The sequence below is a fragment of the Vicia villosa genome, linkage group LG2, assembly GCF_029867415.1.
Source record: "Vicia villosa cultivar HV-30 ecotype Madison, WI linkage group LG2, Vvil1.0, whole genome shotgun sequence".
NCBI classification, from domain to species: domain Eukaryota; kingdom Viridiplantae; phylum Streptophyta; class Magnoliopsida; order Fabales; family Fabaceae; genus Vicia; species Vicia villosa.
The window spans coordinates 147,336,035-147,352,969 of NC_081181.1; the positions used below are offsets into that span (position 1 = coordinate 147,336,035).

The 16,935-nt window shown below is 28.2% G+C and overlaps 1 protein-coding gene and 1 long non-coding RNA gene across 2 annotated transcripts; one reads left to right on the plus strand and one right to left on the minus strand.

The window, feature by feature from the left end:
• Positions 1–457: 457 nt before the first annotated feature.
• Positions 458–2,639, minus strand: LOC131646995 (uncharacterized). The gene is made up of 3 exons (XR_009297696.1): positions 2,537–2,639; positions 2,279–2,437; positions 458–731 (listed from the first exon to the last, which is right to left on the minus strand). It is a non-coding gene; the product is annotated as an uncharacterized LOC131646995 (long non-coding RNA).
• A 9,122-nt stretch (positions 2,640–11,761) lies between these two features.
• On the plus strand, positions 11,762–14,507 carry LOC131646996 (uncharacterized). The gene is made up of 4 exons (XM_058916912.1): positions 11,762–11,959; positions 12,158–12,320; positions 14,009–14,052; positions 14,159–14,507. Exons 1-4 carry the CDS (start codon positions 11,846–11,848, stop codon positions 14,312–14,314), a joined length of 477 nt encoding a protein of 158 aa, XP_058772895.1. The 5' UTR covers positions 11,762–11,845; the 3' UTR covers positions 14,315–14,507.
• Positions 14,508–16,935: the final 2,428 nt, after the last annotated feature.

Genomic DNA, 16,935 nt, shown 5'->3' on the forward strand with positions numbered 1-16,935 from the left:
TCGTATTTCTTTGAAATTTTGTAAAAGCCTCTTTGGAACACATAATTTTTTGTATTTCACCTATTACTTCAATACATATTTAATCATATTATTTGCTTTATAACTATCTTGCTATTATATATTATCATTTATGTCTTTAAAACCAAAGATTTTAAAACCAAAGATGAATGCTTTTACCTTAATATGCATGTTCGAGTAGTTAACTTTTGAATTTAGTACAGTGGAGAATGTCCAAATGACAATTCTCATGTAAGTTTTTGTTTAAATAATGATAATGAGAATGATAGGCTTGTTTTGGTTTTTCTGCATTAAATATTACTAAAAGAATATGATTGATATTTAAATTAGAAAGACCAAACGGATAAGTCATTTATGTTTTTTGTTATTCTAAATTAGAAAGACAAAGAGAATATGATGGGAATACTAAAAAAATTAAATAATTGATTTTTTCCCGATAATTATCATTTAAATATATGTTTTGTAACATCCCATACATAATTGACTACTATATTATGCATGAAACGTTAAAATCGATATTGAGTACATACAAAAGCCATAGTTATAAAAAGATCCATATAAAATACAACATGAAATTCCAATAAGAATTACAAAACATGTGTCTTCAATGGATCTTGCACAGCGGAAAGTCAAAACCAACGAGGTCTTCGAGCCAACACCACTTCAAGCCATCAATCCGAACCTGCTATCTATCAAAAGCTACTAAACTGCACCTGAAAAAAAATATAAGTTGATTGGGGTGAGATTACTAAATCTCAGTGAGTCCTCCTATCCTATGGGTCCACTCGGATCTACAGGGTACATGCATCAAAACCGAATCCACCATTGATCCGGGGGTTAACCTCACATCCGGTACAAATACGAAGAAAAACAAAGTGACTCGTCCACCATTGGACTTGTCTCAAGCAAATACACACTGTATAGCAAACAAGTATGCAAACCCGCATCCACACACGGGGAATCCAGAAGTGTAACTACCTCGGCTAGATTATGGAATAAATGCATCCTCGATGAGTAACCTCCTGCCTATATGTCAAGGGACTTGTACAAGCACACTGCAAGACGGTTAAACGGGTTCGCACAAGCCTAAATGGCCGTGAGATGACTTTTGCCTAAATGGCGTCATTGCTCCGTTAACCTTCTTCACGCGAGTGAGTTACGCCGAGTACAAACCGCCACCTTGACGCCTGAGCCCATCGGGTGAAAGCCTAGTGTTAGTCTACGTGACTTCACTAGAGGTGAGTTACCACATTATGCATTAGCCTACATAGCCGCATAACCCCATCATACCGAGCACGCAAGTGTGTTAACGGCAAGTGAGTAGAACCCCGTACGGAAACTCACGAGCACACTGCAACGGTAGCTCAGATGCACACCATATCGAACAATACACATGAACGGGTTATTCCATTGGACTACACGGTCCGGGAGGGCTCATAGACCACATGGTCGGAGCAACGTCCCAATCTAGCCTTCCGACCACTTTGATTCAAGCATACAGAAATATGACGTAATGTCAAGGTCACAAACAAAGCAATCAATCCAATCGTTTAACCAAAACGACGACATCCATAGATTTCCATGTATAAAACATAATGGCATAACATTTACAATTATGGATATCACAGCCATGATAAGCAATAGATAATATATGCCACGCATAACATGAGAATTATTAATCGAATGATAGAAACATAAGTTCTCATACTAATTCATTGATTCACTAAGTGGGGTTCCACTATTGTTAAATCAAACATTCTGGTTTGGGGACCGATTTTATTGGAAAGTACACGTCGCTAGCTTTCCAACGATATAAAGGTTACGCAATTCCGATACCCGAGCCGAAAGTTACGAATTTCTGAAGTTTGCTGATTTTTCCCTTTTAACCCAGTGTAACGGGTTACGCCAAATCCGTAACCGGTTACGGGCACGAAAAATAGCCCAGAATTGCATTTTCAGCAGTGTAACCGGTTGCACAAAACCCCGTAACCGATTACACTGTATCAAAAATGAATTTTCTGCATTTTAAGGGTTCCAAGCTAATTCCAACTCTAATCCAAACACTTCTAACATCCTAATATCATTCCAAAGGAGTGCATTATCAATTATTAGTAGAATTAACATGGAACACAAGTATACTATCAACATGCAATATAGTTTTATCATCAAAGAACATATATCATGCATCAAATGTATCTCACCATAGCCCCATAACATGCAATTTCCCAATTTCTACCCAAGTTGCTATCTAAGGACTCACCTTGCTAAAAAGGAGGTTGAGAGGATGATCATGCAGCCATTGAACCCTCACCATAGTCAAAGTTTCACTCCATCTTCATCAAACCCGTATCCACTCTTTAACACACAATCAGCATGCATGTCCCAACTTCAAACTCGTTTTTCTCCTTCAAAACAGAAGCTATAAATGCGAACCATAGATACAAATCAAAGAGAAATTCGTTAGCTTTCCAATGGGACCAGAATCGTTACGATCGGAGTTACGATTTGAGAGTTATACCTGATTTAGTGGGGCTGTACCAAGGGTTGCGAAAATGCCAATGTTGAACATGAGTTCTTCTTCCTCTTCCATGCTTCTAGTTCTTTCTCTTAACAAAATTCTGGTTTGGTAGCATAAGTATGGGTCCTCCCTAAAATAAGACCTAATATTCCATGCATATAGTCTTAAGTGACAAAGATGCCCTCCAACTTAGTGGAAATCACAATTGTGCCATATGGTTCATTCATGACAATTTCATTATGTTTCTAACTAGGTCCAAATATTCCTCTTAATAAACTCCAACTACAATTGTACACATTCTTACACTTAGTAATTTGAATATAAGGATGTTACATGTTTAATATTTATAAATATATTAATTTTATTTTTTATCTCTTTAAAAAATAATTGATTTATCAAATTTTTATCGGACAAATTTTGTATTACTAATTTTATTTATTTTTTCAATTTAACTATAGCAGCACAAATTGAATAATAAAACATTTTGAATATAATTTTTTTAATTATTATAAATAAATAAAATAGTTAGTATTTAAAATTTTGAATTAATTAAAATATAATTAAATCAATTTTAATATTAAAAATATTTGTAACTAAAATAAAAAACTTAAATTTATTTGACAAATTATTATTCAATTAAATTATTTTAACTTTATTTTAAATAAATAATTTTTAATTTTATTTGAAATTTTTTTATTTTAATTTAATAAAAAAATTGTTTGAGGAAAATATTAATTATTGCATAATTAAAGTACAAAATCAGACTATTAAAATAATTAATATTTAAAATATTTGATTAATGGTTGAATTATTTCTCTTATCATTTATTTAATATTTTAGATATTTAAAATATTCAAAATGTCAAATTAGTAACATTTCAAGTTATTTCTGTAACAGAAACACTAGTAGAAAACCTGTGTGTCCGCACGGATAAGTTCATTCATAGCTTAAATCATTCAATAATACTTGATTGTTACTATCATAATATATAATTGTTATTATAAAATCATTAATAACTGTAAATATTTAAAAATAAAGGTTTAAATGCACCTTTGGTCCCTGTAAGTTAGCGAGTTTTTGATTTTCGTCCCTGTAAGTTTTTTTTCTGGATCTGAGTCCCTATATTTCACTTTCGCGTTTGTTTTAATCCCTGAAATCAAAATCCGCAGGAAAACCTGCAGAATTTCCTGCAGATTTTGGCTTTAGGGACTAAACTGCAATCAAAAAGTAAGATATAGAGACTCATACCAACAAAAAAAACATACAGGGACTAAAATCAAAAATTCCCTAACTTACAGGGACCAAAGGTGCATTTAAGCCAAAAATAAATATGTAACAAACCACCATGATAAATCTGATATGTTTAATCACTATAAATATTTAAAAATATTACTAATAACTATAAACATTTATAAATATTTATTGATTAAAATAAAAAAGTATTGCGGTGATACTGACCTGTGAAATAATATTATTTTGATTATTAAAAATAAAACATAAACTAAGCAGATAAAAAATTTAATTAAGGGTTATTCCAAGTCCATGCCAATATGCCAACAACTACTTTATTAGGCTCGTGGGAACTTCGTGAATCTTTCATGATTAATTTTTTTTGGACTAAATAGCATTTCTCTTTCATATATAACTAGTGTCTTACCCGTGCGTTCGCACGGGTACCCGTCGTTTTCGCGCATTGTGATTGAGAAAAATAAAAGATATTAGTAAAAGATTAAGTTTTGGGTAAAATTGAAAAAGTTATAAAAATAGTAATATTTTATTTAACAAATTATATTGAAGGAAAAGTTTTAAAATCGCAAATTCACGAATTATAATGAAGAAATATTCAATCAAATTATATAATTCAATTAGCGATAACTATTAGCCCAATCTCAAACTATCAGCTAAGGAGAATCGATTATTTTTTGCTAGCTAAGGAGAAAATTAATTATTTTGGCTCAATTATAACTACAAACTATCAGCCAAATCTCAAACTATCAGCTCTATCTTGTAGGCCAATGAGAAACCACTACAAACTCCATTTATAATAATGATTCATTCAAAATGCATAATTAATAGAAAAATACTTTGACCAGTTACTTCATGTTCCCGTTAATATTCATTATTTTGATAAGTAACTTCGTATTCCCGTTAATATTTCAAATGTCTTCCCGTTAATTTTCAAAATTTTGATTAGTAACTTCATGTTCTTGTTAATATTCATTATTTTGATCAGTAACTCCTTGTTCCCGTTAATATTCATTATTTTGATCAATAAGTTCATGTTCCCGTTAATATTCCAAATTCGTTTCTGTTAATATTCAAAAAAATTATCAGTAACTTAATGTTCCTGTTAATATTCAATATTTTGTCAATAACTCCGTGTTCCCGTCAACATTTATTATTTTGATTAGTAACTTTGTGTTCCCGTTAATATTCAAAATTTGTTCCTGTTAATTTTTAAAATTTGGATAGTAACTTAATGTTTTCGATAATATTCAAAATTTTGATCATTAACTTTGTGCTCCCATTAATATTTAATATTTTAATCAATAACTCCGTGCTCCCGTTAATATTCTATATTTTGATCAGTAACTCCGTGTTCCCACTAATATTCAATATTTTGATCAATAAACTTCATTTCCCATTAATATTCAATATTTTGACCAGTAACTTCATGTTCTCCTTAATATTTAATATTTTAATCAGTAACTTCGTGTTCTCGTTGATATTCAATATTTTGTTCAGTAACTTCATGTTCCCGTTAAAATTCAATATTTTGATCAATAACTTCAAGTTCCCATTAATATTCATTATTTTGATCACTAACTTCGTGTTTCTGTTAATGTTTCAAATTTGTTCCTGTTAATATTCAATAGTTTGATTAATAACGCCATGTTTCCGTTATTATTCAATATTTTTAGCAGTAACTCCATGTTCCCGTTAATATTATATACTTTGCTCTGTAATTTAATACTCACGTTAATATTCAATATTTTGATTACTAACTTCATGTTCTCGTTAATATTCAATATTTTGATTAATAACTTCATGTTCCCGTTAATATTCAATATAGTTTGATCAATAACTTTGTTTTCACGTTAATATTCAATAGTTTGATCAATAACTTCGTGTTCTCGTTAATATTCAATATTTTGATCAGTAACATTATGCTCTCGTTAACATGCCATTTTTTATTAGTAACTTCATGTTTCCGTTAATATTCAATACATTTAATATTTTGATCAGTAATTTAATATTATCTTTAATATTCAATATTTTGATTAGTAACTTCATGTACCCATTAATATTAAAAAAAATTCTATTAATATTCAATATTTTGATTAATAACTACATGTTCACGTTATATTCAATTTTTTTATCAGTAACTTCATGTTTCTATTAATATTCAATATTTTGATGATATTTTTGAAACAAAAATAAATTAATTTTAACATCATTTAAAAATATTTGATGATAATTAAATTTTGTTATAATAACAAAAATCTTAAATTGACAAATTATAATGAAGAAATATTCTATCAAATCATATAATACAATTAATAATAAATATTTAATATAATTGATTAAACTCAATTTACAAATCAAATATATTATTTCATATATAAAATATTTGAATCAATAGTTAATTATTCCTATATATAAATATTTTTGTTTTGGAATTATTTATAAAACTATTTAGGCTTAATTGCAACTTTAATCCTCCTATTTTGTCTTTTTCTTGATTTTGATCTCTCTATTTTAAAAATCACTATTTTAGTCCTTTTTTAAGTTTTCTGTGCAATTTTCGTCCCTCTATTTTGTTTTTTTCTGCAAAATTAGTCCCTATTCCTGTCTCTTTTTCATTAGAAAACTCAAAAAAGGGACCAAAATCGTGGTTTTAAAAATGGAGGGACTAAAATCGAGAAAAAGACAAAATAGGGGGACCAAAGTTGCAATTAAGCCAACTATTTAAATCAATTGTAAACTTATTCTCGTTATTACATTTAATTAAATGTGTTAATATCAGTACCATATGTGCGTACCATATAATTACCCGCGTGTATCCGTAATATATTATTTTGTATTTGGATAGAATTGACCCATTAAAGTTTTAATGGTAATATTTCAATTATATTATATTATATATAGATAAATATATATATTGATTATTGATGAACTTGTTCAATTAAATTTTAAATTTTATAAATGACAAACAAATTGTATGATTAATAAAAAATATCATACAATTTTGATATTATTTATTCATATATTACTTATGTTTCATTCTATTACTACTTATTCATACATTACTTATTCATACAATACTTATGTTTCATTCGATTACTTATGTTTATTAACACCCATAGTTATTTTTAAATATTTTCTTTTAAAAAAAGTCAATAGATCTAATATATTTATTTTATTTAATAATCTCTAAAAAATTTCATTTATATATATATATATATATATATATATATATATATATAACTTTCATATTTTATATTTTAAATAATTTAGTAGTATTAGTAAGAAATCTTATTAAAGTGAAAATAGAAAATAGTAGTTAGTTTTTCTATACAGAGAATGACGATGGCACAGGTTGTATTTTAAATATTTTGAAAATATACTTTATTTTTATAATAATATCTATGAATTTTTTATCAAAAAACTCCATACAATATATAAAAGCAATGATATGCCTAAAACATTTTATTAAAATATGTATCTAATAATATTTATCCTTTTGTTAAATGAGAGGTTAAAAATCTTCTAACCATATGAAATTTGGTTTCAAAATTATGTTGAAAAATTCATTATTTTGGAAAGTTTCTATTAAATAATTTTGAAGGAAATCAAGTGAGATAAATTATATTTATTAATTTTTAATGATAATATGATTCACTCAATTTTTGGTGATACAACATCAATATAATTGGAGTACTAAATATATTTGTAACGTATTTATTTTATACCAATTAAGATATTGGTAAGTAATTGATATGATTTTAATGTATTGATTCTATATCAATTAAATTATTCCCAACATACTGATTTTAAGGTATGGGTCGTTAAAAAGGCTTTTATATCTTAGAAAGTTAGATAATTCTAGGTAAATCATACAAAAGTACAATATTTACTCAAAATTATATTATTTTTAGGTAAATCATACAATATTGTAAAAACAATATAATTTTGTAAGATATAAAAGTACAATATTTTCTCAAATCTAATAATTGAAATATACATATGGTAAGTACTAAAAGAATAAGAAATCAAAAGTTGCAATCACATGCACTAAATCATAAATTAAAAGTTGCAATCAATCGATCAATGATTACTAAAGATAATTATGATATTTAACTTTTTTATAAGTAAATGATTTATGTCTTTTCATTCTAAACTCTTTATTTACCTAAAAAAATATATTGTTTTTTTCTTTATTCTTTGATTCTATTTTCTTATACATTTCAAAATTATGTATATGTTTTGAATTTGTAATATTTTATTATATTCTATAATTATTTTTTTTTGTTCGACCTTAGAATAAATAAATATCAATAATATTTTATAAAACTAACTTTATAAATTTTATATATATATATATATATATATATATATATATATATATATATATATATTTTGATAAACTTAATTTTTTTAATTTGACCTAACTAAAATATTCTTTAGTTATATGAATTAATATACAATATTATGTTATTTATATATTATAATATCTATAATTTTTATAGCTACTAAGATTTAATATAAATATCACTCAAAGATAAAATCAATTAATCAATGAAATTTATTTATTAAAATTTGAAATAATATACCAATTATTTCCATATCAAGAAAATAGGTGTGCTGCTTCATTATTTCAACAAACCATTCTTCATTATTTCAACAAACCATTCTTTAAAATCACGTTCAAATCGACCATAATGCTTGGATTATTATGGATAAGAAGTTAAAAATTGTAATCACATTAAATCAAAAAATTAAAAATAATAAATCAAAAGTTGCAATCAGATTAAATCAAAAATTAAAGTTGCAATCAAGTAAAATGATTATGATATTTAATTTTTTTATTGGTAAATGATTTATGTCTTTTCATTTCAAAACTCTTTATTTACCTAAACAAATATAATGTTTTTTTCTTTACTCTTTATTCTATTTTCTTATAAATTTCAAAATTATGTATACATTTTTAATTTGTAATATTTTATCTTTATTTTTTGTTTTGTTCGACCTTATAATAAATAAATATCAATAATATTTTATAAAACTAACTTTGTATATATTGATAACCTTAATTTCTTAATTTGACCTAACTAAAATATTCTTTAGTTCTATAAATTAATATAAAATATTATCTTATTTACATATTATAATATCTACAATTTCTATAATTACTAAGATTTAATATAAATATCACTCAAACATAAAATCAATCAATTAAGATTTATTTATTAATATTTGCACTTAAAATATAAAAAATTAAAGTTCATTCTATGAATTAATATAAAATATCATGTTATTTACATAGTATAATATCTACATTTTTGACAAAACTTGCGCAAGCATAACCCAGTAATTTCAAGCAGATTCTCCATTGTATATTGACATCAACCAACTTGATTTCTACTTCTACAGCTCAAACTTTCGGGACAGTCAAAGAAGAATATTTATTTCAAACGAATCGTATACGATGTTTTCTACTGTCTGCACCAGAAAAAAAATCCAAAACACATATTAGGACAATATTTAAATTGTTACTAAAAAAATAGAAAATAGGGATTGGAAACAACCCATGTAAAAAATGAACCTTATACTATGGAGTGACGCCAATTGGTACTTCAGAATGATACATTACAAATTACTTCAGAATGATACACTACAAATTCAACCTGCAAATAACATGAAAGATATTTTCTATCAAGATAAGAAAGAAAAAAATGTTAAATTCCAGTTTATCCATGAATAGTCGTGGGAATGGCTGTAATTGCAAAAATAGTATCAACCAAAATTTTCCACATGAATAGTCGTGGGAATGGCTGTAATTGCAAAAATAGTATAAACCAAAATTTTCCACGATTAGGTTTGATGAATATGATAGATACTGTGAAAGTATGATGGTTATATATAGCAATGATAAAAGTGTTTTGGAACGTGGAATGGTTATATATAGTAATGATAAAAGTGTTTTGGAACGTGGAAGGTGGAGGGCTTAGAAGGCAGAAGGGGCTTGGAAGGCAGAAGCATTATATGAGGTCATTAGTGCTGTAAGCAGTTGTGAATGTGAATGGCCAGAGAAAGTAAATAATTTGTAACTGCGAGATCATGAGAGGTTGGAGGTTTAAAGTTCAATCCTACAATGGGAAAGGAATGATGTGGAATTTTGTGAGAAGAGAGGCTGATGTGGCATAGCTAAGAGATGAGGAAATGGTAGACTTTTCTTATATGATAGATATAGAAACTTTTTAAATACGATTATATACAATATTGAGAATTTAGAGTACCAATAAATATGTAGCGAATCACCAACATGATAAATCCATTAGGTTTAATAACTATAAATATTTATAAATATTATTAATAACTATAAACATTTACAAATAGTTTGCAAATTAAAATAATAAGATATTGCGGTGATAGTGAATCGTGAAATATTGATAAATTTTGATTACACATGTAAATTTGAAATTTAAAATGAATTAATTTATTATAAAATAAATGATAATTATATAAATTCAATTATATTAAATAATAAAAGAATGAGAGAGAAAGAAAAAGAAGTGTGAGAATGAGATGATAGAAGTGAGTTTGAAAGAAAAGAAAAAGTTTTAAACAATTGTTATGATTTTATCCGGCGGGTAAAAGAGTGTTTCAACAAAATTTGAAAAAAGTTGGTGCCACTTGGATGAAAGGTGTTCTGGACTGGGCCAACGCCTGGCCCAAACCCAATCGGGTTATGGACTGGGCCAATGCCCGGCTCCGTTGGACTAAACGTGTGGCCTCCTCGTCAGCCGGACGTAAATATATGACCTTCAGTCATTCGACCCCACTAGCTCTGGGTCGAGCAAGACATGACCTGGACAAGGACACATGCCTGACCCTGGGCAGGCGCTCCCTGCGAGTGCTTCCGTCCAATCCCTCAGTCGGGACCCTCCTCCTCATAGGGCTCCTTCACTCCCAACCATTCGGATTAAACGGAGTCCACACGCTCCTTGAAAGACCGAGTCTCCTCCTTTAACTACAGAGTGGTTAACCTAGGATGGAGACCACGTGCTGGTGTCCGCTACACACGTAGGATCCTAGCAGTCTCCGAATCGGGGCCTGGGTATTCAGTCCAATAGTGAGACCTTGGCCCAGCGCTGGGGACTATAAATACCCTCTTCACTAGAGGGTCATGTAACATCATTCACTCTCTCTTTTACCTTGTACCTGCACTCTGATTGCTTCTTCTTCTCACTTTGACATCAAAGTACCTTGCAGATACACCCCCCAGTTCACAGAAGATCCAGTTCATTGCCGACCTTGAAGATACATCTGATCTGGTACGATCAAAAGGAATATTTTAATTGGTTAGTATAATTTCATTTAATCAATTATTGTAAAGGACTTTTTGTAGTATAAATTATATTTTGATAAAAAGGTATATTATGGGGAGACTAAGCATGTCTCATTCTTACTTAGATAGTTGACTTGTCAAAATGTTTTTTAAGAAAAAAACACTTGTCAAATTAACTTTACATTTTATGAATTGAAAAACCAACCAAAACAAATAATGTTTTAAAGTTACCTCTATAAACAATTAAAATGAATAGAATTGAAAAAGAAAACTATAGAGACACAAAATTTCTATCTACATTATATATCAACCAAACGACATATATTTTTGCATACACCAATTCCGCAATATCCGCAATAGTTTCAATCATGTTAATAAACCTCTAATTTGGCTAAAATCAAAATTCATTAGCAGTTATTTCAGTTATAGTAGCAGCCCTAATTGTAGGTAGGTATGGCCAATGAGGCATCCCTAGTGTTTAAAAACGATCTTCAAATAGGGTTGAGGGGACAATGGTGGACCCTAGATATCCTCAGTTTTGTTTCTTAGTTTCAACTCCCAAACATCTGCATGTTCTATTAAAGAGCACCCTCTATCCCATACAAAACCTACATTTAATGCACCTTCTATTCTTTTCTCTGTTTTTCCAAAACAATGCATCTTCTATCCCACCATTACATATAAGTGAAACCAACCCTTACCCTAGAACAAGCTCATAAAAACCTTTATCTTAAAACATGGCTTCTCTTCTTCTTCTTCTCCTCCTCCTCCTCATCCTATGTGGTTCTTTGCATGCATGCACCCCTCGTCCTCTTACTAAAAATGACACAACAAAACATCATTTTGATAAGGTGGTATCAAATATATTTCTAGTTCTGTCTGAAATTTTTATTTATTAATTCCTCTCTATCTACTTTTCAGTCACTACAATGAGCATAGAAATAAAAATAAAAATAAAAATTTTATAAATACTAAAATATATTTAACTTTTTGTATCATACTTTTCGTTTGAAATTATTGCTTTTCACTAAAATTTGTGATTATCGCAGGATTTAGACAGTGTTAAAACGTTGAAGATGTTAACAACATTAAGTGTGAAGGAACATAATAAGGTAGAAGAAAATACAACACAGCAACAGAAAATCGTAAATAATGACATAAATATTGGTGTCGGTTGTAGCAGTGCATCAACTTTGAAGAAAGTGATCGTAGGTGCTTAATTTCTATCACCCTATTTGTTGATTTTTGTGTGTATTAACATAGTGATTAGTAATTCATAATCCTTCCATTTTATATTATAAACAGATTTAAATTTTTTAAATATTAAATAATTAGTAAATATGTTAATAGGTAAACCAAATATATCAATTATTTAATAAATTTAAAAAAATAATTTTGTTTACTAAATATAGAGTGGAGAGAATACGATTTAACAAACTAATACATTTAGTTTATGCGTTTAAAGGTGAACACTGCTAGTGTAAAAAGGTTTTACACTCTCATCTATTAAAAATATATCGTTATATTATGTCATATAAATGATTTAAAAATTAGAGTTTAATTTAGTAGAATTCATTATCGTAATTGATTGATAGTGTAAAATTATTTTATACTCTTAATGCATCATCTCTCTTCTCTTAGTTTATATATACAAATAAAAAATGATTTTTTAAAAGTAAACGTGATATTAAATAATTGAAACCAATGTACACCCATAATTATTTGTCATTTTTTGTTATAAATAACAATTATTGGTTTTTTGTTTGTTTTCTTTGCCAATAAAATTTGATGCTTATCAATAATAATTGAAAAAAAATGTTATTTTGATCAAATTTTTATACCTTTATCATATGTCACGGAACACAAATACGGTGAGTGTTATTTATAATTTTTACCGTTTTATATTTTTTTTCTTTTCAAATCAATTTTAGTTAATGATATGTAAAAATTGATTAGTAGGATATATTGTTTGCTTAATATATCTTAACATTAAAAAGTAATATTATTGTGTTAACGAGGAAAAAAATAATATTAAATAGGAAACCAAAATTGATTAATTAATCGTAATAAATTGATTAATATAGGTTAAAATTTGGTTATTAAATATGATGATGTCAAAAAATAAAATTTTAGACATTGTAAAACTTTGATCAATGACATGCATAAGGTTAAGGTTAAGGTTGACTAATACAATTTATAATTTGGTTAATAAATTCTCAAATATAAAATAATTTTAAATAGTAAAATAAAGTTGGTTAATAGAATATAAATATTATTTAACATAGTTTTTAATTTAATATCTAAAAATAATTAACGTTATGTGATTTATTGGTTAAGGGTCATGTTAACTAGTGCTCTAGGAACACTTTTTAAAGATTTTAAATAAAAAAATATTTAAAAATAAAATTTTCATTTTCAATGCATTAATTACAAGAATTTTCAAGTAAACATATTTTTTTAAAAATTCAATTATTTTTATTTTTAGTGGATTAAATACAAGTATGTCAAAACAAAACATACATTTTTAATCATTTATTAGCAGTTTTCATAAAATAAATGATTAACAGAACAATAAAATCAGGTAATGACACAACTATATATTTGTATTTGTATCATAATCTTAAATTTATTTTATAAAATAATATTTTTTATAAAAAGCTTGCAAAAGAAAAATACTGTTCAAACAGTGGATGCGGTATAAATATTGGTGTTAAATTTGGTGTCAACGTAGAGCTAATAATACCTATGTTGCACTTGGTTGTATATATGTCATTATAGTTTGGCTAATAATTTTTGTAGCTGCAGGTGTGAAAATTATTTATTTTTTATAGAATGCATCCAATAATTTCTATTTATGGTAATTATATTAGTAAATGATGGTGGTCGATATTCTATTGCAGAGCCATCTTGCCAAACAGGTTCGCCATCTCTTCTTGTAGCAAAGGTAATATAAGACAGACAAATATTTTTAATTTTGAAGAATTGATACATACATCCGTGTTTGTTATTTCAGTGATTGAAAACGATGAGACGTATGCTTGTTTGTGTAGGATGAGAGGGGACATGCAAGGTCAATGCTTGGACCAGGTAGACACCATGTTGAAGAAACAATGGTTACAAACACCAATGAGAATGCAGAAGACATAGTTGAGATGGATTATGCACAACCACATCGGAAACCACCTATTCACAATGAAAACCCATGACTCACTACATTTTATGATTAATTACTTTACAAACAAAGGCTTTTGATAATGTGTGAGGATGTTATAAGTTCTTTAATTTTTGTTGAAGTTAGATAGGGTGAAGTAAATCATCAAATATAAGTGCACATGTAATGTCTTGTTGAGATGTATCTTGAAAAAAATTTAGAAAGATTCAAATCTCAAAGTTTTATTTCAATTGCCAATCATTAGTTTTTTTTCAATGGTCTAGATTTAGTTGATTGTGAATTTAGGATTTATTTAATGATGAGAATCTCGATTAAATTTTTTTTACTCATAAGATAAAGGTATAATAAAGAGTTTTTCTTTTCTCACCCTGAAATCTCTCAAAAACTTTTTGAAATGACAAAAATGTCTTCTAGATTTTAGAATAAAAAATTCTCATTTAAGTTCTGAACCCCATCTTCTTCCCCCTTTCTTTAGTATTTTGCAACTTAAAACTCATAAATCTCAAATTTCAACCTAATTTAATTTGGATCAAATCTTCCTCGAATCATACATATCTTCTTATTTTAAAACAAGGTAGTACACACTACTACAAAACAGGAAAACAACAACGCCAAAGTCATCACGATTTGCCCAAATACCGTGGTTAAACTTCTAAACTCATGTGCTAACAATTGTTTTTTATTTTTTATTAAAAATTTTAAGGTTATAATTACGGTTAATTACCTAACCGTTGTGATATAACCCAATTTTCTTAGGTTCGACCCTCAGGTTCCTCAAATAGTTAATTCTCTTTACGTTAATCCGCGCCTATTCAATTTTATTTATATTTAATTAAAAAATAATAGGTATATCACTACGGCTGCTTTATAAAACCGTTGTTACACACTGTCGCTTCTTTATATATGTTAAACACTAAGTATCCATTTTTCCACTGAAAAAAGAAACAAACCCTAACACCAACACCGTCGACATCGTCGGGAAGAAGACAATAACACTCATACTCATTGTTGTTGTCGTTTCAAATGTCGCATTTGAAGGAAAACTCATCCAAAGGTTTTACTATGTCTTCTTCCACTGTAAAATCTAGATCTAGAAATTTCTGTGGCTGTGATAGTCATATGGTTTCGCACCAATGCAAGAAGAGACATGATAAAGGAAGACTTTTTTGGAGTTGTCCATTTTGAAGGAGTGATGAAACATGTAATTTGTTCATATGAGATGAAGACGTGAGAGAAAATTTGGGAAATAAAGATGAGAGTAATAAGAAGTCGGAGTTGGAATTTGTGGGCTATTTGAAGGTCATGTATGAAGTTTTAAAAAAGAAGAACAAGAATTTGAAGAACAAACTGAAGCCAGAGGGATTTTTTTGGAAATTTGAAGTTGTTGTGTTTTCTTATCTCCCTCATGTTTAATATTTACTTTGTTATGAAATGTAATAGTTGAAGTAGGGTTTGAAATTTGAAAATTTTACATTGATTCTTATCTGCTTTATGTTTAATATTTACTTTGTTATGAAATGTAATAGTTGAAGATGTAGTGAGCTTGACAGGAATGCAACTAAAAGACGGTTTCTTACGAGTAAGTTCATCACAAATTGTTGAATTTTCAATTACAATTATTTGTTTGATAGTTTATCTAATTTGTAGTTTAAGCTGATAGTTTAAGTTGATAACCTTAAGACAGTTAAACAAAAATATTAAAATTTCATTACATAAACTTTCAATACATAATCAAAAACCATAATCATATATAAACCCTCGCACTGAGATAAAATTAGACCAACCATAGTCGGCCTCGTCATCATTAGAATCGAAAAAAATTAATTATTTGCCTCAACCTTCTTCTTCTTCTTCTTCTTCTTCTTCTTCTTCTTCTCATTCTTCTTCTTCTCCTCACCCTGAGATCTCTTATTACTCTAAACACAACACCCTCTTCAGCAACATCTTGCATTTGATGTTGGTTTTGCACCACAACACCATCTACAGCAACATCTTGAGGATCAGGTTGGTTTTGCACCACAGCTTCCTCTACAACAACATTTGGATTCTCAGCATTGTTGTAAGCTTAAGCAGGATAACACATGTTAATTCCTTTGAATGAAGTTGTTTTTGTGTTTTGGTTCTTCCGCTTTTATATTGTTCCTTCTGATTCTTCATCTTCTTCTCTTGGAAGTTTAAAAACCAAAGATGCTCATTATTGTTTCTTTAATTCTATACGCTTTCTATTCTCTTTGGAAGTTGGAAAGATTGAATACCTCGACCTGTTCAAATTTATCATGTGTACTTATAATAAAAGTTTTGATAACAATTCAAAAATGGTGTAGTGCTGATTCTGGTATGATACAACTGACATTTATTCACATTTAATATCACAACGGTTATTAGAAATAACTGCTGTTAAAGAGCATGCACTTTCCTGTTTACTACGATGGTCACTGGACCGTGATTGAAAGTGTCGCATATACTACCATACGCTACATAACAACGTTTGGTCCTGCATGATTATATATCTTTCCCAACCGTTGTTAAATGTCTTTTCCGTAGTAGTGACATCTTTGCATGATCATGTGATTAAATATATTATGTTTTGTCCTCTTCTGGATTATTAATATAGTTCAGAATGTAGAATCCTGAAATGTCCCAAGCATGGCTTCA